The sequence below is a fragment of the Apteryx mantelli genome, chromosome 6 (assembly GCF_036417845.1).
Source record: "Apteryx mantelli isolate bAptMan1 chromosome 6, bAptMan1.hap1, whole genome shotgun sequence".
Taxonomy (NCBI): Eukaryota; Metazoa; Chordata; class Aves; order Apterygiformes; family Apterygidae; genus Apteryx; species Apteryx mantelli.
In genome coordinates this window covers 31,529,056-31,550,949 of record NC_089983.1, presented here as the reverse complement: position 1 = coordinate 31,550,949, position 21,894 = coordinate 31,529,056, and the positions used below count along the sequence as shown (strand labels likewise).

At 38.1% G+C, this 21,894-nt stretch overlaps 1 protein-coding gene and 1 long non-coding RNA gene across 5 annotated transcripts in view; one reads left to right on the top strand and one right to left on the bottom strand.

Moving 5' to 3' along the window:
* Nucleotides 1-930: 930 nt before the first annotated feature.
* Nucleotides 931-7,216, bottom strand: LOC136992313 (uncharacterized). The gene is made up of 3 exons (XR_010884495.1): nucleotides 7,105-7,216; nucleotides 1,285-1,341; nucleotides 931-1,011 (listed from the first exon to the last, which is right to left on the bottom strand). It is a non-coding gene; the product is annotated as an uncharacterized lncRNA (long non-coding RNA).
* A 1,130-nt stretch (nucleotides 7,217-8,346) lies between these two features.
* The window catches only part of PSMD14 (proteasome 26S subunit, non-ATPase 14), a 50,098-nt gene continuing 36,550 nt past the window's right edge, over nucleotides 8,347-21,894 (top strand). The window contains exons 1-4 of one of the 4 annotated variants that reach the window (XM_067299128.1): nucleotides 8,347-8,464; nucleotides 15,245-15,332; nucleotides 17,187-17,324; nucleotides 18,339-18,390. In XM_067299128.1, the coding sequence (XP_067155229.1) occupies nucleotides 18,343-18,390 (48 nt within the window). In that variant the 5' untranslated portion in view covers nucleotides 8,347-8,464; nucleotides 15,245-15,332; nucleotides 17,187-17,324; nucleotides 18,339-18,342. Of the gene's footprint in view, nucleotides 8,465-12,345; nucleotides 12,363-15,244; nucleotides 15,333-17,186; nucleotides 17,325-18,338; nucleotides 18,391-21,894 lie in introns of those variants that run through there. The other 3 variants (XM_067299129.1, XM_067299127.1, XM_013960711.2) reach the window with 3 other exon arrangements.

The following is a 21,894-nucleotide window of genomic DNA, read 5'->3' as shown; positions in this document are numbered from 1 at the left end:
TTTCTAGGGAATATAATTATGGTAAGAAAGGGATTCTTGAGACTAACAATTGTGTTGTCTACTCCACTGAAGTTTTCTGTTGTACACAAGCCATATGGAATATCATAATATACTTCAGATATTTTAAACATTATAATTTCATGACCTATAAAAACTACTGAAAGACTCCAAAGCACTGATGTGAAACTTGTGATCTGCAGGCTATGGGGAAAAGTGTCTGTGGACTAATTCTTAGTCTCAAACTCTGCTTCTAAAGGAATCTGTGAAAGGCAATTAAGAACAGCAAGTTTTTATGTCACTCTTATCTACATATATGACATATCTAAAGGCATCCACTGACATTTTTTAGGAATCCACAAGACAAAAAAGATTGAAAGCCACTGCCTTAAATTGACATAAATACTTCGTTGAACTAAAACAAGAACCAAAGACTAACCTGAAGGCTTGGGCTAGTATCAAAAAAGTTTGAATGTTAAAGGGAACAGGCAAATACTGAAGTCTTTTCTTCAACTTCTGTAACATGACCATTTACAGTTTAGCATGAAGTTCTTCTCTGGGCTATTAAACCAGTTAAAAGTCTGTAGTCAAGTCTCTGTAGTCTCAACATAAGTTAAGATTTTTTTTGACCAAGTTAGATCAAGTATGTCATCTTAACAAAGCTCCAAAACCTGTTTAACATATTTACAAGTATGTGAACTGTCTCTGTTATAATCTAGACCGTTTTGTACAATTTTTTAACAACCCAGCAAGTTAGATACCAGCAATACAACAACTAGAAAAAAAAGAATATCCATTTTAAATTATCTGTTTTCAGTATTTTATTTAATTACAATATGTCTTTTATATTTACTTTTTACTCAACAGGGTGACATCCTGCTTACCTGGATTTAGCCTCATTTTTATTAGTAAAACAAAATATAATCATTTAGGCAGAGCTGTGGCCACCAACACTTTAACAGCAAAGAATAAACAAGGGGGTCCTTTTTTCTATCTTTTTCAGAGTGAGTAGCTCTGTAATAAGAATAAAATAAAATAAAATAAAATAAAATAAATACTTTTTAACATAAACTATTCACAAAACAAATCAATGATACCTAAAGTACCTGAAAGCCATGTCATCAATCCTCAGGAACCCAAAAGACAAAAATGCAGATCTTTTTATCAGAAATAATAAGTGCAAGTGTAATATTTGCATCTATCGTCTCTGCAGGAGATAAAAATGTCTTACTGTTTGATTATATTAGCAATAAATATCTGAAATTGATTGCATTTCCCACACCCTACCTTTGCAGAGAAAAGAGGTTCCTGAAGTTCGGTTGGTCCTTTGACTACACACTGGACCTGGAATAAGATTAAAATTTTTTTTTAGTAATTTAAACTAAAAAAATCAGGACTCCCTAAATGCAGAAAAATCTGGAGGCATATGAGTTTTTAAAAATTGGCTGAAATTAGAAATCTAGCCAGTGTTAAGGGAGTTTCTTCAGATCATTTCTACAATGGAGATTCAAACTGTCGCCACATGGTCCCAAATATTCAGGTCTCCAAATACCAACTGTTACAACATATAATTAAAGTCAGTTTATAGTCTTTAATCAACTGAATCAAGCTAGCTAGTGAGATGAGATAAATTGCTACTGTATTTATTTATGGCAGATAGCCAATACAACTAAAATAAACATCTTGACTTACCTGAAGAGTTCACTGTCAATTGCAAGTACTCTGCCTATACAGCATACATTTCTACTAACATTTTGTAGGAAGCCTGCCTATTGAGTAGAATAAAATCCTTCAAAACCATATTTCCGCCAATTCGGAAACTACAAGACAAAAATAATCAAACATTTTAACCATTCTTATTGTATATTTATTGTGATCACAGAGAACAAGACACAATCACAACTGTACAAATTGTTCTCCATCAAGAAACAAGTATGCTATATTTACCTATTCCTTTTACAAGTGCCTCATTTTACAAAGAGCTGAATTGACTGAGGTATAATGTATATGTTTAATCAATTAAATAGCTATTTTCTAAATCAACTGAGAAGAAGAAATACCTATATTGATCTAGCTAGCTATTCAAAATTCTTACTAGCATAGGACTCAGTTTCCAAACCCAGTTAGGAGGATCCATAATGTTTTAATGTATACAGGCATAACAGAGAATTCTAAATACTAAGGAGGACAAGCTGAAAGAATCAGGGCAACGAAGGGGAAAAATGCCATGGGGTATAGCATGGTGCACTGCAAGAACTGAGACCATCCTTAAGAAGAGAGTCTAAACATAATCAGACTAGTAACTTTCATACCTCCAAAAATGAAGACTATTAGGCAGTCACAAATTTCATGTGCAAGTTAGATACGTTGTTCTGTACTTAGCTCAAGTTTCTATTTAAATACTTGGCACAAGTTCATTCACTTTTTAAGTCACAGCATAAACCCAAAACCGTGAACAGAACCTTATTTTGTAAAGGCATCAAGACTGCAAATACTTTATTCTGTGCTGTATCACTGTGATTACTAGAGTAGTTTAATCTCTACAGATTTAATTAATTTATGGAGAGCACTGTGGAATGAAGCTATGTTGCAACCCTCATTACTTTTGTGTCACCAGAGAATTTCCTAAATCCACAAATGCCCTGTTTGGGATATTATTCAAAAAGAAAAAAACTTCTGGCAGAGCAAAGAATCTGTTTTTAGAGAATAGTATCATCCCTACTATCCCATTTATAAATCATTATAATCACTTTCACTGTTGTCACCATTGTTATATCCTCCAGCAGTATAGTTATGGGTAGCTTTTCTTCAGCATATCTTTACAAGTTGAGTTGAGAGCAATCTATTTTTTGCAAAATGGCTGCTTTTATTGTATACAGGACACTGAACCTCTTGTGCAGGACCTTTTCACCATGTTGTGATTGATTTTACATTTTTTGAAAACAAGTCTGGTCTCTGCCATTTGTTACCCTTGTATTCTCTCTTCATGCTTTGGTATGCATTTTTAATTAGATACACTCCAGTTCTTTCACCACTAGCTAACACTTTTATTTGGGAAGCAGTCTTTACTAGCCCTGCAAATATCCACTGTTCTTTGCAATGTCAAGTCCTTTTCTCACCTTGCTTTGACTTGGTTATCACTTATATCACAAGTAATTCATCCATCTGTTAACTGCTCCAATTCACATTACTTGGCTTTATTTTAAAGATCTTAACAATGGTCAATGGGCTCATCTGGCAGCTGGTTTCTTGTAAAAAATGTGCCTTTCCCAAGTGACATTCTTGTGAGGATCAAAATATTCACTGAATGGGTTTTATCTAGCAGTTTACAGGTCCCTCAGGCTCTCCATAGAACATATTGTATACACCCAGTGCTTTGGGCATGCCATGTGTAATAATGTGGAAGACTTCACCTTCTTCAATTTTATTTCACTCTTCTCCAGTGTTCTGCCATGTTTTCTTTTCATCTTGTGGGTTAATTTTTGCCGCAAAAATGATGACACATATGGTGCATCTACATTAATGTTTAAGTTCAGATCAGAAGCGTGATTTAAAGCAAAACTCTCAATTATCCCCACTTTGGTGCTTTGGTCTGCCCTGAGAAACAGTCTTGGAGCACTGGAACTGGATTCCCTTCAAACTAAACTAAACTAGAGGATGCAGACCAAGAACATGGCTAATACACAGTAGCTGCAAATGGGTGTTCAATCCATGGGACTAAACTAGAGCTAGTCCAAAGTAAGAAAACGCTGAAACAAATATAGTGCCTGTTTCACCCTACAGATTTGTTCCTATCAGTCTGTACCACTTGCTAACATAGACATAGCCAAAGAAGTGACTGAAACTGTCTAGTCTAGTCTTCATTTCTTGGCTCTCGCTACCTGACATAGGTAGGGGTTAGAAAGCATTGTACCAGTTATATAGCACTTCTGTAGAGGAATGTTTCAGTTCAACAACAAAAATATCTTAAGTACTAAAGGAAGTGTAAAATTTATTTTTATTGTGTCACAAATAAGGGAAAAAACGCCCACTGAATAAAGAAAAAATAAGAAATAGGTGGAACATTGTTCCATCCCACAGTAATCCAGAAAAAAACACAGCATGTCCGCTTTACATACGACCTTTCTCTTAATTTACAGCCTCCAATTTACAGTCTTTTACATAGTTATTTAAATAATCTGTCTCTCACAGAGTAGCACCTTTGCAATTGCCAGGGACACAAACCCACTTCTCTGCTTCTTCATAAAAATTTTCCATAGACACCCCCAACACAAGCATTCCCACCAAGACTGATTTTTTTCTTGGCCTTGTCTTTTCCAGATGGTTTGTAGATAGTTCTCAAAACACAGCCATCACTTTAAATAGACTTGAAAAGACAAAAGTCCGGTTTCTTCTAGGATTGTATATGAAATCTGTATTGACTGGCAAATACTGAAACTTTCATTATAGACAGGATCTTTTAGATCCTTTTTTTTTTTTTTTTGCTTTATTGTGGCTCATGTTAGGAAGGTTCACTTTCTCAATAGTTCGTATTCTGTGATGGAATGGATTACATCCAAATACAGTTACCACTCTTCAAACCCAAAATTAGGCTGAATTTATACTTGTTAGAGTTTAAGGGGCAGCTCTATATTCCAGAAGAAATGAAAATAGTTTTGTTTGTAGGTTTTCATTAATCACGTGCTTCATGGTTAATAAAACCTCTTTCAAATCTCTAACAGCCTTCTGCAGCTGATGGTAGAATGTGGAGAAGACTGAAAAAAAAGTAATCCCATTCTTATTTACTGTCCTTAACTAATATTCCTGTAAAGTTTTATTCATTGTCTATGATAAGACCTGTTATTAGTCTGTTTGTAGCGAAGATTTGTTCAGGCATTTCACAAGCTGTTGTGGATGTCACCGAGTTCATCATAAGCACTTCTAACCATTCTGAGCGCTTGCCAAGTATGACAGAAGAAACCATTTTCCCATTTATAGGTCTGCCAAGTCCACATGTACAGAGCTCTAGTCCATTCTCAGGCTAAAAGGCTGTCAGTTTAAGAAACCAGTATTCCTCTACTACTTCTTCCATGTTTGACTACCAAATCTAGCTCCAAGCCAAAAAAATCAACAGTGTGCTTCTTGTGACTCTATTATTTCTTCACAAGGATGAAATCAGATCTTGTGTTCCCCAATATACTGACAACTGACCATTGTCTATGGTCAGTTCTACATCCTTAAACACAGAAGGTGTAACTTTTCATTAATGCAATGTTCTGACCAACCCTAAAGGCATACTGTATTCTAATCCCAGGTTTTCTAAAGTTTTATCTTCTGTTTTTTAGATTACAACAAAATCCCAGCACAAATGGTACTCTGTTTGTCTATACATATGATTTGTAAGAAAACTGGGGCCTAATCTCTCAGTGTATTCTTCGTGTTATATATACAGCTCTTTTGTCATTCAGCTCTGTAAAACTGAACTCATTAATTACAGAGCTGCAGGAACATTGCTGCTTTAACTAAATCACAAACAGACTTGGGGGAAATCACATACCAGATACAGAAATTTAGGAACAAAGGTGTGATCTCTGAGTATTTCTGCTCCCTGTTGATCACTTTACTAGAAGCAAGGATAATGCTGGGAAGAATGGAAGAATGCAGGGATCCAGTCGAAGTAAGTTTATATAACAACAAACAGCCATCCAAGTAATAGAAAAGGAACAAAATCTTGAACATTTTCACTCAGCACTGCAGTACAGAAAAATAATAAATAAAAATCGTCTAAGGATTAGTGCTGATTAGACCAAAACAATAAGGGATTCAGTAGCATGAAAGAGAGTGCCCTTCAGATTAAATGACAATTTGGAACTGTTTAACAACATATGGTCTCTTTTCTTTGACATATACGATTAAGAATATATCTTTTTTACATCAAAATATAAAATACCATCTGTCATAAGTACCAACTATGATACTGGCTCTATATATCCAATTAATTCACTGTACTTTCTAATGTAAATATTTCTCCTATTTTTTCCTTTTTTTCTTCTTCTGTAACTACATTTATTTATAAAATTTCAATAAATGTATATATTAAAAAAGTCAATACTATGACTTGAAATGCAATTAGGAATAACAATGAAAGTCTGTTTCACTTTGTATTTCAAAAGAGAAGGGCCAAATCTTCAGATGGTTCAAAATGACATTGCTCATTAAAGTCAGTGGATATAGGTGAATTACAAAGATCTAACTAGGTTACTTTTCTTTATTATACATGTTAACTCAGAGGAATATTTTCATAATTTTTTTTTATAAGTGCAGAGTTCCTTAAAGACACAATTGCAGAGCGAGAATCGAAATATAGTGATGATTTCTCATTAAGGTGTTAGAATACCAGTTAACATGAAGGAATAAAAGGATTGCTCTCAACAACACAGTACAAATCAGGAAACTAAATAATGCATTTCAGTTCACTGAATTCATAATTTATCTCTCCCATATAATCTTAAAAATAAAAATGAACTTTCAACCATGTTTAATTGACTTTGACAACATTAAAATACACAAAAGTCTCAGAATATTAATGACAAGACTAGCAGGAAAGTTTTACCACATCAAATAAGAAAGAACATTGCTGCTTTGAAGAAAGGTGCAAATTTTCTTATTGTGTGAGACATACATACATAGATACACATACACACACACAAACATATCTTTGCTTTTTTCTGAATAATTTGGCTGTGGTTGCAGTGATGAACTGCACTAATATGTTTAGCCTTAATAACATGAACAGAAAATACTGCCTTATAACAAAAAAACACATTTTAAGCCTTTAGCCTTCTAGGAATCTTTATGAATTAACTCTAGTGACTCCCTTAGCTTAGCAAATATCTGAAAAGGGATGGAAAAGAAAATTATAGAAATATTGTTTTTCAAAAAGTCTGACCTTCCAAAAAAGGTAGAATGGCATATATCTGTGTATAAATTTATTTTCTCTCTCTTTTGATTCATATGAGGATAAAAACTTTGGAGTTTGCTAAATTGGCTTTGGAGGCTGCTAAAGGGTCACAGAAGGATTGACTATATCTAGCTGAGGTTATTTAAGCAAAATTTGTAACATAATACCTTTTCATATGCTTCTCTGTAGTTCTCTGTTGCATGAAATGCTGAGCATCTTCTAATCCCATATTCTCAAACTTTAAAGAAGCTTTTGAAAACACAAGCCATCATTGCTGAAACCTCAGACACAGTTCTAAGAACTTGACAGGTTCTTAAGTTGTCCCATATCTTCTAAAATATTTGTAAAATTTGATTTCTAGATATATCTGCACTCTTTAATTGTATTATTTTAGCCATAGTGACTTCCCAAGGCACCAAGTTCCACTCCTCAACCTTGTATTTTCCTCTAATTTACAAAACGTTTTTTTTGTTCTTGTCTAACATACGGGTAACATAAGGATAATGGAAAATTCCAGTTTGCTTTCTCTGCATTGTTCATTAGGATGCATGCTTTTACCTTATTACCTCCTACTTGTCTTCTTTTTATGGTAAAATTCCCTCTCTTTTCCATTTCTTTTCATGTTATTTTTCATACATATGATCATTATCACTCTTCTGTAAATCCTTCTTAATTTTTCCTCCTTTTTGAGATGAGCACAAGCAGTATTGTGCCTATTATGGTATTCATTCATTTATTGATATGAAGACACGTTCTGTGGTTCTTCAGCCATGCTATCATCTAGTTATCTGAGTATAGGTGTCATCAGGCTGCAATTTCATTCTGAACTATGGACAAAGTTAACCTATAGCACTTTACAACAAAGCAGTTTAAGCACTTCAGTTCAGCACGCGCTGCTTTCCACTCAGTACCACTGAAAGACTGTGTCCCTCTGGTTGTCTCTGCTCCTAATTAACTTTAGGACAGCTCTGGATTTGCTAGTGCACAATCCAGCAAGCAGAGTGGACAAGACGGGTGCAACAGCAGTTCTAGGAAGAGCTTTCCACCGCCGCCTGAGGGGCTTCTCAGGCCCCCGCGCACGGGTGCAGCCAGGCTCTCAGCTGCCTCAGGCCTGGGCCGGCCCCAGCTCCGGTCTCGCAGTTCCTGGGCCCGGCCGACACGGGAGCGGCCGGCTGCGGCCTGTGCGGCCCCACGACAGCCGGTGAGGCCTCGTTCCTTGCTCCGCCTCCCAGAGGAAGGCCGCGCGGGAGCTGACGCCCGCGACCGGGCCGGGACAACGGTTTAACGGCCGCCCCCGGCGCGAGCGTGGGGCGCGGCTCCTGCCGGCGGCGCGCGCCGTTACCAGGAGACCCGCGTTGCCATGCGCCCCCCCCCCATATTAGCTACGCGACCGGAAGTCCCTGCCGCGTGCCCTTTGAACCGGGAAGCGCTTGCAGGAGGCCTGGGAGGACTCGTTTTGAATGAAATCCGGCTGATTCACGGCGGCCTGGGCGGAGCCGGTGCGGCCGGAGCGGGGCCCGCGCACAGGTGAGGGCCGTCCGGGCCCGGCGCCGTCGCCGCGGGGCTCCTCAGGGGCCCGGTCCGGCCGCGGGGGGCTCGCCGCGGCGTGGGCAGGCCTCTGCGCCGCGGCGGAGGGAGCGGGGCCCGCGCTTCGCCCGCGGGGAGCGGGCCCGAGCGCCGCGCCGGGGGGGCGGGTGGCGGGGCTGGGAGCGGGAACGGCGCTGTTCCTGGGGCGGCGGCGGCGGGGAGGGGGAAGGGACGAGGCAGGTCCGACAGCCCCGGCGGCGTTTCCCCCCTCCGGGTTCCCCGCCGGTGCCGGCCGCGGGAGCCCGTTGCGCCCCATGGGCCCGGCGGCGCTGGTGCCGCTTGCGCCGGTCGCGCCCTGGGGAAGCTTGGGCGCTTCCCGGCCACGAGCGCTTGCGGGCGGCCCCGGTGCCGCGGCGGGAAACGGCCGGGCCGCGGAGGAGGCGGCAGCTGCCGCCGCCTGGGCCTCGGGGCGCCGCCGCGGGCAGCGCGCCCGGGGCACCCTGCGGCGGCGCCGGCCGGAGCAGCCGGCGCGTGTGAGGCGGCGGCGCCGGGGCCGCCGGGCAGCTCCTGGCGGCCCCGAGGTCTCGGGCCTCTCGGCTCGCGCGCTTGGCCTGCGCGCGGCGGCGGCGCCGGGCCCGCGGGGGGACGTCGCGAGCTGGAGCCCTGCCGCTCCTGGAGCAAAGCGTTGCGGCAGGGGCTGGCAGCGCACGTCTCCGGTTACAGGGCAGGGGGGGCCAGGGTGAAGCACTGGGTGCCGCGGTGTCAGATCCGTGAGGCAGAAGAAATCCTTAATCCCTGTTAGGAAAGCAGTGGAATTAAGTTGAAAATAAGATATAATCAGAAGTAACAGTACTGTTTCTAGCATGCAGCAGACTTCGGTGTTGTTTTTAGAATGAATGTATGTGTTATAGCTGGATACTTGCAAAAAGTTGTCAAATCTGAATGTGTGCTGATGTTATCTTTTGAAGTTTTACTTTCCAGCATACAATAGAAAAATCTAGAAAACATCAAGGAATAAGGTAGCTTTTTTTCCAGTTCTATATAAAAGTATTTAAAAGCTATATATAGCTGAACAGGTATTAGGCAACCTGAAAAATCTGACAGGTTTGTCTTAATCTTGGAAATGTTCTTTCCTCTGTGAGTGCAAAGTGTTCTCTGTGTTTCAGTTATGAGGAATACACTTGTAAGACAATTCTACTAAGAAGAGCGCTCCCTATTAACTTGTGTTATGGAAACAAGGAAAAGATCTTTGTTAAGGAATCCTGAAATTAGCTTGCAAATAAATTATCCCTGAATCATTTAGAGTAACTTCTAATAACAGATTTTGTCAATTGCTTAATGAAAAATCTGTGATGTAACATGCCACACCAGGGATATTCAACTGATATCTATGCTTAAGAAAATGAGAAGTTAGAATATACTTCAAAATAGCAGATTAAGTAATACCAAAATCTGAATTAGCCTGTAAACCTTCTTAGAAATGATTCAGTGACAGGCATTATGGAGTATATACTAATAGTAGCTACAATTATCTCTTGCTCTAGGATAATGGAGGGGTAGTTAGGACGCCTTGAATAATATAAAAACTGCAGAATGTGTAGTAGGGGAGGAGGGAGGCTATGCAAGACTGCTGTGTGTCTGTTCTGCATTCTGCAGATTTCAGAGAAGCTCGTTACTTGTGTACAGCACAAAATCAACATTCATTCTGTGGTGGTGTGCTTTGCTAATGAATCGTCCCTTACCTGGAAGCTTAGGGCAGATGTGCTTAATAGTTTTAGAGTAGTTGGCTTGGATTTGGATCACTTCAATAACACCAGCTCAGCATTGAATGTACTAGACCTATGCTGGTTTGCTGTGCTGCTGGAAACCAGAAAGCAAAGTGGGAGGAACTAACCTGCCTACCTTTTAGGCCAGCTCAAGTGCATTGAGGATCAGGTCTGTACTGTTCAGAAACAATTGGTTTCCAGGTCTGAGCAGGTCATAGAAGCAGAATAGTCGAGTACTTCTGAACTTGCCCTACTGGGCCTTCTATATACATTCATGGCATGGTTGATAGTTAGCTTTAATGAACTGCCACAGATAACTGAGAACTGATTGTAATTCACTTTTTTTCATATGAAATATGTAGTAAGGTAGACTTTTTTTTTTTTTCCTCCCTGCTCTCACATGTGAAGTCTCTGTTCTGTTGGGAGGTTTTTCTGTCCATTCTGTGTTTGGTGACTTTGCCTACAAGCAGTTTTTGTTCTTTTCTTGGTGAAATGATGCTTCTCTGCATTATGCAATTCCTTAACTAATTCACCTTCATAACTGTTTATCATCACCAGAAAGGTTTCTTGAATTGTATTACAACTGCAGCAGAAACCTTAAACTGCTTTTTTTTTTTTTTTTTTAAGTCTTGGTTAATGAAATAATTAACCCATTTTATGTAGAATAATCCATGTTATGTAGAACTTCTCAAGAGTAGACCTGAAAGTGCGCTTATATAATGCTTTTTATAGTAGTCTCCATACTGTAGTTGGACAAAGTCAGTTAAAAGGTGAAAAGATTTGCTAGAAGTCACTTAATGGACAAATTGCAAAGTTTGGAATGATTTCTTGTCACCTAAGTCTAGCCTGGTACTCTACTTGCTAATAGGACAGTTTTGTAGTCAGTGTCCTTCTCTTCCATATATGTTGAAGCTAATTTTTATTTTTATTTTTGATCCTGACTCAAAAGTTCTCAGCCCAGTAGAACAACTTTTTTCATTGAGGGATTGCATCATGGGCTGTTAATACTAGATAAAAATGGTCTACATAAAACTCTTGTTTCATAGGCAAGGAGATACAGTAACTTAAGATTATGTTTCAAGTTGATTTCAAAGTCTGTGCTGAAACATGTTAAGCGCAAAACACAGTAGCTATGTATTGTGCATAATGCATGCATATAACTCTTCCCTATATTACCTAAGGAAAAATATTCTCATTATTAAAAGCCAGGATTTAAGTCAGCATTTATGGAGTATGTTGAAAGTTATAACCAGCAACTAAGTGGTGAACCAGAGCTCTCGGAACTGATGTCTCTTACTGTTTATTAGAGCTATCTAATGATAGTAATATTAACAAATGTTAGACATAGGTTTTTTAATTTTTCTGTTTTCAGATCAGTTTTGAGGCACTCTCTGCATACTTACAATGCATTATTAGCACCCACAGAGCTTTTGAGGCCAAGACAATTAAAAAGATCTCAATAATGGGTGTGTGGGGTGGGTGGATGTGTGGTTTTGTTTTGTTTTTCCTCCATCCTGCGACCAAGATCTTTTAGCTAAGGTGTTTCAATCATGGACATATTAAGCAGTGAAGTTGCTTAACAACCTGCCTGCTTTCGTCCTCACCCCCTCTTTTTTTTGGGGGGGGGGGGCTGTTTGTTTTAAACAATCAGTGACCACATTAACATCAATGGTGAGCCCACGTCATCTAAATCTCGCAGTGCAACAAAATGATCATAACCGGCCTTCTGCAACTTTCTATTATGGAACTTTGTGATAAGTGTAATCACTTCTTTAAAGTTTCACTTTAAATAGAGACTATTAACTCTTCTTTGCAAGCAGAATGAGATGCTATAAAATCTTTTTTTTTGATTTTTGGAGAAAAAGGAGAAGAGATTTGCTGTGAATTTTGTTTGCTTTCTTTTGTGCTTATATTTAAAAAAAAAAAAAAAGTGTCAGGTAAGTGTAATCAAAACTAGCTTCCTTTCCAGGGGAGATGGAAATGTCTCAGCTATGGGCTACCACTCTGTGCTTCTCCCAGGGAACAGACTAGAGAACAGAACAGGAAGCTGATGTCAAAAAAGAAGTAGAAGCTGTATTCTGGTGCAACTAAGCTGGATGTCTAGTATTCAGTGAGAGAGCTGCCCACAAAATGTAAAGCATTAATGCTGCTTTTTTAACAAGACTTATTGACTGAAAACTGTAAATGTCACAGTAGGATGAACTGAATTATGAATCAGTATTTCTCTTTGAAGTTAAGAAAATCTTAGTAGTTTCTTCTACACTATATAGGTTTTCTCAGTTTGTTATACAAAGAAGTTCTTGCTTTAATTCTGGTTTATCTACAAGAATGTAGTTTTTTTTGTGGGGGACAGTTTTAGTAGTCTTTAGGAATAATGCCTGATGGTTTCGGGGTTGTCAAGCTGTGGTTCATGTTACTCGTCCTTCCACCCTTGGTGTGGCTGCACGTCTTCTCCTCTGCTCTACCCCCCTAAGAGTGTTCCTGCCTCCCCCATGGAGCCAGGTCAGCTGGTGATGAAAGTTTCTGTGTTGTTGAGATTGCTTTAATGTCAGACTGTAAAGTGCAGAGTGATCTGTTTCTTCAGTATGCTTATAGGGTGTGGAGAAAGGGAACGCAGGACCGGTGAGTGTCCAGCTGGCTATACGTGAATAGTGTTGCAGTCCTGTGAAGCCTGCTCGTGAACTGGTTGCAGTTCAGTGGCAGCTAGTGCGAATACAGTTGCCAGCTGTTGTGGTCCTGTCTCCTTTTTTCTGCTAGCTGTAGCACTCATGACCTCTCGTGGATCATATCCTTGTGCAAAGCTGGCAGAAATCTAGCAACTTTGCTTTTGACTGGTTAGTGGAATCCCACCCCAGCCTTTCAACACTGAGAAACTGTGACTTATTCTTTTTTTCTCCAACTTCCCAGAAAGATTAACACATCCTCCTTTGTTCTTGTACTTCTGTGAGATGAGGTTCAGAACTGTTTCTGTTAAATGACCTTAGTTACTAAAAAAAAACAACCAAACAAAAACACTTTTTGGGCACGTTTAGCTTAAGGCATGTTTGACATGAATTTCTTTTGGAGTCTGGATTAGCTTTGAAGCAGTCAGGTCTTCCAAGACTGCTTTTTCTGTTATGCCAAGACAACTGTTTCTGGGATGCAGTGTGAATACAATCAGAGAGCTGAACAGGGTTAAAAACAACATTTTTGTTAGCCTATCAGTTTACTGTGAGGCTGCACAAATGGCTGTCCTGGCAGTATTGAGAAAGCAGCATCAAGTTGGTAAGCAGCAGCAGCAGCTTCCCCACTGCTCCTTATGTTAACATTGACATTGAAAAAAATGTCTATCAAATCATGGCCACAGATCATTTCGCAGATCTGTTCCAAAACACTGCACTACAAATGATTGAGTGGATGCAACTAGTGGGCAGTGTTCTCAGGGAAAAGGATAACACAACTTTTAACTCCTAAGCCGAATCTAAAGCAGTCTTTCTCAGCTTGAATTCAGGCAAACCTAAAGGCATTTCTGACTTTTCAAGTCATAGCAACTGCTCACTTAAAAACAAACAAGCAGATTAAAAACCCCTCTGTACCTGCAGACTGCTTATCAACTTTGTGCTTGGCTAGGATGATCTACAGCAAAATTCTTCTAAAATAGTAGCAAAGGACCATAGTTTCAGTCTCGAACAGCTTTTTTAAAATTTATTGATTAACTTTAAAATGCTTAAACAGACTGACAGGGATTGTGAAGACATTAAGGTGTTCTAAGTTACCTGAAGTATGAGCCTTAACAGGGAAGGGCTACTGCACCAGCCAAACCATTAGGACAAGAGAATCTCAGTGGAGAAGAGAAGCTGACTGGGAGACTTAGGAGACAAGAATTTACATGTTCTGGTGCTCCCAGAACTTCTTATTTGTCGTCTTAACCCTTAAGAAGTGAGTCTCTAAAACATCCCCGATTAACCTGTCAGAAAGCAGTTGGGAGAGCGTGACCTATACTAATTATAAAAACTTAAAGGACTTGGGTGTATTTTCAGATTATGGCTATAGAGACATCTTTTTAAAGTCCTATCTGCTTTGTTAGTCACTCTAATGCACTTTATGATTTCTATTGGCAGTAGGACAAACCCATATAGAGCCTCTAAGGGGTAATGAACTTTTTTCACTTTTAGTGTAAAACATTTTGTTTCCCTTCTGTGTCCCTGGATAAGAATAACTTTTAAATTCTTTCAGTACATCTTCCAACTTCCATGAATCTGCAACATTGCATTAATCTTTACTAAAAAAAAAAATCTAGAAACTGTCATTTGACACTTCACAATTGCTCAAATGTTTGTCTGTTATACTGAGAAATAGCTGTTTAAATACACACGTTTAAATAATGTGATTTCTTGTTGGTTTGCATTATCAAATTAGTGTAAAAGATACATTTTATTATTTCAGAGTCCTATGCTTGTTACTCCTCTAAAATGCAAAGACTAACTTCTCCTTCAGGAACTTAAAACGGTGCACGTAGATCATTATCTCTGCTATCTTGGGTGCTTTTTTTAATCTACTTATCTTTTATAGTGGAAACAAACGTCTTCTATTGATGAAGCAGAATTCTTTTAATGCTAAGGGTATTTAAAATGTTGACTGTGCTTATGTTTTTTGTAATGCATAGTCTGGATTGGTGTACTACATTGAGCTGAAAAAATCATGACTACTGGGTCTTAGCATCAAATCCTGTTCTGTTTTTATATGGAAAAGATCATTTATAACTGATTAAAAAAAAAATTTTTTTTCCATATAATTCTGAGAAACTTTGAAACTTCTTTGTTATAGATATTTGGGCTTTTGTAGGGCATGGCATGTACAGCTTCCGGGGATTATGTGGTAAAAGCAAAAAATTTGTGTTCTTCTCTGGGCTGTTCTTCAATGGAACATGGTCCTTTGAAAGGTCATCAATTTAACTTTTTTATTTTTAACATGCTACTATTTCTAAACTTTATTGTTTTTCCTCCTCTTCCCCTTTTTTTTTTTCTTTCTATAGGAAAGAAACTTACAGACATCGTCTTTATAACCAAAAGGTGGGAGTTGCTGCTGAGTTTGTTCTGGTATCACCTCTAGCTGCGTGCCAGGTTAGAAATGTAGATTTGCTTTATTTGTAAATGCTGAAGTTACTCGGAAATACAGTTATCTTAATTATTCTCTGAAAATTCTGCTCAAGTTGTTTTAAGGTTTACAAAGCATTATTTAGTACAGAGAAGTTAAGGTTGAGGTAATATTTGGGCACAGTGGATTTAAAAAAAATTTTGTTTTTAATATGATTCTCTGTCCTAAATTAATTCTTCAGATGTTTATACAAAGTAAACAAATATGTTCAGGCCTAAATATACTATAACCTACTCAGACAACTTCAGTTACAAATAAGAAAGTAACAGTTGCCAAAATCCTAACCAGAATCAAGCCCCCGAACCAGTGAAATACTTTGCAGTGAAGCTGGAGTTCGTTTGCGGAGGTGTTCCGTCAGGTTCTCGAGACAGTAGCCCAGAGAACATCTTCAGTTCAGTGACTAGGTTATGATAGTTAACTGGGAGGTGTTACATCCCTCTGGTTCTGTAAGAAAATGAGGTTTTGTAGTTCCAAAACCTGGAAAGATATGCTGATTAAAAAAAAAAGTCCGTGCAACTAATCTGTCTAATCCAGCAAAATGTGCTTATATAAACTATGCACTTGCCTAACTTGCACTTAAACATTTAAAACCTTCTATTGGGTTGGAAACTGGAATAAGTGTTGATGTAAATAACAATATTAATGATCTAGTAATTAATATATTACTCAAATGAAATGTAAAAAGGTAATTTTTTCAGTCATGTTTCTTAAGTGTACATAGATAAAACACATCAGATTACAGAAGGTGCTATAGTTATAGGAAAGACTACTGATATGTCTTATGGTTAGTGGTTTAAGAGACTAGGAATTTCTTAAAATAAGTGTACAGCCAAGAGTTAGACTGATTTAAATCATACTTTTAATAGTTTACTTCAAAGCTACGCTTCAGCTCAGGTTAGTGTCATGAAAGATGACAATGGACAAGTATCTACTATGGAAAGGGGCAAAAAGTGAAACATAGCTGGCATTAACTTTTATTCCCGACTGTTTTACTGACGTTATCAACTATGTGCTTACGTAATAGTTTTAAATAGGAACTTAACCTTTCCGTGCAAATTCTACAACTTGATTGGGAACATACTGTAGTAGGGGATAGAAAAATATATAGACTTTGTGTGTAGCTTTTGCCTGTAATAAAGCAGTTTGGTTTCAGTGGTTTTCTGAAAAGCATAACTATTGACCCCATAATGCCTTTTTAATTCATATAGTGCCAAGGTAGCTTTAGAAAGGTACTTACTGGTACTTCTGGCTGCAATTGTTGGGTTTGCATGTGTTAGAAACATTCTACAAAACCAAGGAAGTGAATCAAATCAAAGTAGTATTTTACTAGTGCACTAAACTAGGAAATTGAAATTAGCTATTAGCATAAGTGATATTGATTCATGTGTCTTAAATATTGTTGTTTGAAATGCATGAAATTGCATATGTGATAAAAGTAGGAGTTAGATCATCTTTTTCTGGTGGTAGGTTCAAATGCTTCCCCTTTGTGTTACTGAGTAGCTTAAAATATTTATTTTAATCTTAAACTAAAAGAAAGCTTATTTAAGTATCTAGCCAGTAAATATATTAACATATTTCAAAAGATGAGTGTCATCTTATCATTCATTCCACATAAAGGATTTTTTTTATTTTTGCAAAGCAAGCTTATTTCTTCAAAATAAGTTCAAAATTTTCTTGTATCTTTGACTTTAAAAGAAAGTTCTTGAATTTGTATTGTTAATGCAATCTGATGTATAATTCTGTTATGTGTAATTTCTGTTTTGAAGATGAGTGTATTTTTGAAATATCATTACTTGCTGTTCTCAATTCCTCTTATAAAGCAAACATACAAGGTGCAAGTTTATGAAGTTCACCTGAACAAGCTTTGTGTTGTACTAAAATCGTGGTGTCAAGATCACTGCTACTTCTGGTACTTCACTTCATATGTTCTGTGTAACAAATAAAATAAGTCAGTAAAAGTAAGTAATTTCTGTAAAACTTGAAAATCAAACGACTTGATTTGTTGAAAACATCTTGAACAAAAGCTATCATATTTTTTTAATCTTATCATTGGGTTTTGTATAAAACGAAGAAATTGGTTGGGACAGAACACTTACTTAGGGATCTGCAATTAAGTATTATATTGCTTTCCAATGAGATAAAGGGAATGAACTGCAAAGAAAAAAAACATAAATTTAATCCGCTGCCGGTGGGACACCTTAACAATAATTCTTCCTCCTGAAGATCACTCCTTTAAAAGTTGCAATATAGGAAAAACTTGCTGCTTTTTCTTTTCTTTTTTTATGAAAGTAACAGGTCAGTTACATTGTTTGGAATGATCTTTTACTAAAGCATCCCACCTGCAACACTGGAAATGTATTAAACGACTGTACTGTCACTAGTGTTCTAACTATATACACATTAAATGTTTACTTTACAGTATTTCTTTTAGTATAATGAGTTCATTAAAAAAAGCTTTTGATGCTAATTCAGAGATTCATAATCTGCTCAGTGTCTTTCACATGTAGTTTTGATGATAACTGACAAGCTGTAAGTTAATTAGCACAGAACTTACTAATGAGGATGCTAAAATCTTTATTTCACATTTTTATTGATGCTTTCTGAACAAATTGGAGTAAACTTGATCATATCTCTAAGTTTCAGGCACTTCCTGAACACAGGTGCTGTTCTTAAGCAACAAAAAAACCCAATTAATTGAATGATAGGAAAGTTTAGAAAAGTATGACAAGAGTGCTTGTCTTCAGAAATGGGGATAACCCAAAACCAAAGCAATAAAACAAGGTCTGTTAATTAGCATGGAAGACAGCTTCTTGAATTAATATGTGGTGTTAATTAACAGGAAGTCTGATGTTGTGTTGTAATTACCACCAATATTTTTGACATACTGAGTGACTGAAGGTGAATTATATAGATAGCAATTTAGTAAACACTTGAGAGCTTGGGAACATTTTCCTTTGTTTCTTTTTTTCTAGAAATATGGATAGACTTCTACGACTTGGAGGAGGTATGCCCGGGCTGGGACAGGTTAGTATATAGCTTGTTATTATCTTCTCTTTACTATTAGTCAATTACTGGAATATTCATTTGCTTATTTTTAGGAATGTACCCTCCCCCCTGCCCCCAAATTTGTAGTAATTGCTGACTCTAGAGATGCCGTATAAACATATGCAAATCATTGTTACAACCTGAATGATTTTTGTTACCATGAACTCTTGCATTGGCACTGTGAGCATACAGAATTCCTATAAACCTTTCATTTGATATTTGGATTCAAAAGCACTGGCAATGCAGAATAAAAATTTGAAAATTGGTTCCTGATAAGGATTTTTAGAACATTAAGACTATTCTAAATGATTAAGTATACCCTTTTGCTCCTTCATAAATTATATATTTCAGTTTTTAGATCACATTGTGATGGGCATTGTAGGATACTCAGGTATATGCAAATTCAGGAGATGATTTGGATTTAGATTTCATCATTTGCAGATACCCGTAGCCACCTATTTGTGTGTTTTATGGAATTTTTTTCTGTCTTGTCATCCTCACTTCTTCAACTTTACTCATAGCAGAAAGGCCTCTCTGGCATCTGTCCTGTTCCAGTGCAAAACCTACAGCAAAACCTAGTTCCTCCTGCTAGAGGAATTTTTTTTTTTTTTTTTTTTTTTTTGCCAACTGGTGTGGCCAGCAATCTTCAAAAATAAAATCAGGCTAAAATCAAGCTGAACTCGTTATATTGTGTTGCCAGGTTTATCCCTGACTACTATGGGTATAGAAAAAAATTCTAAGGAACTTCTTTGCCTGGGGCCTGTAGGAAGAATTAGTTCCTTAAGAACTCCAGTGGAATTTCCTTTGCTAATCCCTAGCAGTCTTGGTTTGACAAAGTAGTCAGCCTTTCTCTACTTTCCTCATCTACTTCAGGAACTCTGTTCTAAATCTAGAATCCAGACTGTGATTTTTGCAGAGAAATCGGTTTCACTTATCTTAGCCTTAACAGTGTGCATGTGTTTGTCTCTGGAATGCTTGAAAATGCTAAACTCGCAACTCTGGTTGTGCAGTGTATTTGTGTCCAGTATAATTAGGAAAGGAGTAGTTTAATACTGAAGCATTTGGTGATATATTCTAAGCTGATATACAGCCTCTAGGTGTTTTGCCAAATAAGCTGTAATTTTTTGTGCATTTTTTCTATCCTTTTTATAGCTAAAATTCTATTCACGCTCTCTTAGTGAATCTTCAAGCAGCCCTTAGTTATTTTTAGTTTCACTTTCTTAAACAGTTATTTCTCTTGTTCCTCTGAGCTGCCAGCCTGCTTCATGACTCTTCATTTTTTTAACATCTGCGCAGTCTAATCACTCAAGCTTTCACTTCTTAGTCCTCTCTGAACTTGACGCATATCAAAGCTGTTTTTTCAAATTTACAGTTAACTCTCTCAGCTGCTTTCTGAATTTCCCAGCTTTAGCTTAAAGCTTGCTGGAAAATTGTAGCAGACAATAGAATATAACATCCAAAAGGAGCTTGATAAACTGCTCTGGCAGCTTTGGCCTGCAAAGCTGCCTCCATATATGTTTAAATATGGAATTGTCTCTTAAGTGAATCAATGAGTGTGTGTCAGGGATTTAAAAACAAAAAAAAATCTTTATCTCCAGAAAACTGAATTGCTCTCTATGCAAGTTGCTGCTTGCACTGGATAATATCTTGGCTACTTTTGTAGTCCTTTAGTTTATTAAATCAGCAGGAAGGATATTCAAAAAATAATTTTGTGTCCCTAAAATATGGTGTTTCAATGGACCTGCAAATATTTTTTTTTTTGAATATTTATTGATTGAGAGAAAAATCCGGAGTAAATCAGATGGCCTTCAGGTGGAAGAGAGAAGGCAGGTAATCTTTTGGAAATACTTTGTCCTGCCTCAGAGTACAGAGTAAACCAGGCTGTTACCATCCGGTTACACTAGAACATTTCAAACAATTGTACAAAGCTTTTTTAATCACTGTGTCCCAGTTGCTCTGTCTTTGCAGGTTTTACTTTCAAGGTTGAACACAGGAAAAAAAACACCTGTTGGAGCTGGTCGTTCTTGCTAACATAAGAATTATCTGGGTGTAAAGACTTGTAGGAAGAGAAGCATTTTCATAGTAGTATTACATAATGTGATTAAAGGATTTTCTTTTTCTTTCTTGTAGCTAGGAGTTTGCTTAGTAAGAGGACTGCTGCCCTGGACTTAGCAATGAGGTCCATTAGTAGCCCGTTTAATTTGCTTTGCAACTAATGTTCAGGAAGTAGCAGATGATGGTTAAGCACAGTTCAGTTCCTCCTCTGTCATGGGCTTTTCTCGTTGACTTGCCTCAGCGTCTTCAACAGCACTCGCTTCTCTCCTTCCCCTTGCCACGCCACCTGTTTCAGTTACAATTCTGTTTCTTACTCCTTTATTTCCGAACTTGTATATGCTGTCCCTGCTGCTCTTTGGAAGTCTGTTTTTACAACCCTCTCCAAGTCTTCTGTACTCAGGAACTGCTTTCCCTGCATTCACAGTTCTTATCTTGTCGTATCGTTTGCTCCTTCAGCATATCACTGCGAGAGGCTAATTTGCTTTCAGTGTTAATCTGCCCAGAGGTGGTCAGAGCAAAACCCCCGTCTCCAGTACGGCTGGTAACAAATGCTTGAGGGAGACCATGCATGCCCTCATTCTTACACTGATACTTCAGTGATAAAACTTTCCTTCCAGTGCTTGTGCCTTAACTTTCTTGAGCCATTTCCTTTGTTTATTAGCCTTTGATGGGCAAAGGACTGTTTTCGTGGGGGGTTGAGGAGGAGGAAGAGAATCTGATTGCTCTTAGGACTTGCATAAACAAAAGTGTTTTGTAGCAGTAAGCTTGGTGGTTAACTTTGTGTTCTTTGTATGAGAAGGTACCTTTGTTTGTTTTGAACTTCGTACTGTAAATTAGACCTTTGAAACAGTGCTTCGTGCATAAATTGCTTACATCTGAGATGCCTGATGTCTTAGGCTTTTGAATTTCTGCTCAGAAGAATAAATGATGGATGCTTTATAAAAAAGTAATGAGGGAAACAGTTAAAGTGTGAAAGTATTGTAGTGTCCCAAACAAAATGCTGCTTATTCCATTAATTTTCCTTCTGTAGTTCATGGGAGTTCTTATTTTGGAAATGACTTTTTTTTTATTTCCATTGCACAGTCTCTGCTCCTCTTTCTTCCCTCTCCCCTCTGTTGTCACATCACTTTCTGCATTATCCTCCCTTTCCTGGTTCATTCTTTTCCATCTCTGTGTTCGCCCCCCTGGAATACTGCCTATCAGAGTTTCACTGGTGTTCATTTTGCATTGTACATTAGCTGCAGACAAATTAACAGGCTTTGTGGGGTACGTAAAAGCATTCTTCTTATGCAGCAGGCAGGAATTTGGAGCAGCACTCCTCTTCATTTTGTGCACAGTTGCTGAACTATTGTTTGCTAGTGAAATCAGTTCTACATATGCCTCTGTTTGGCAACCCTACTGGATACTATTTCAGAGCACAATGAGTGA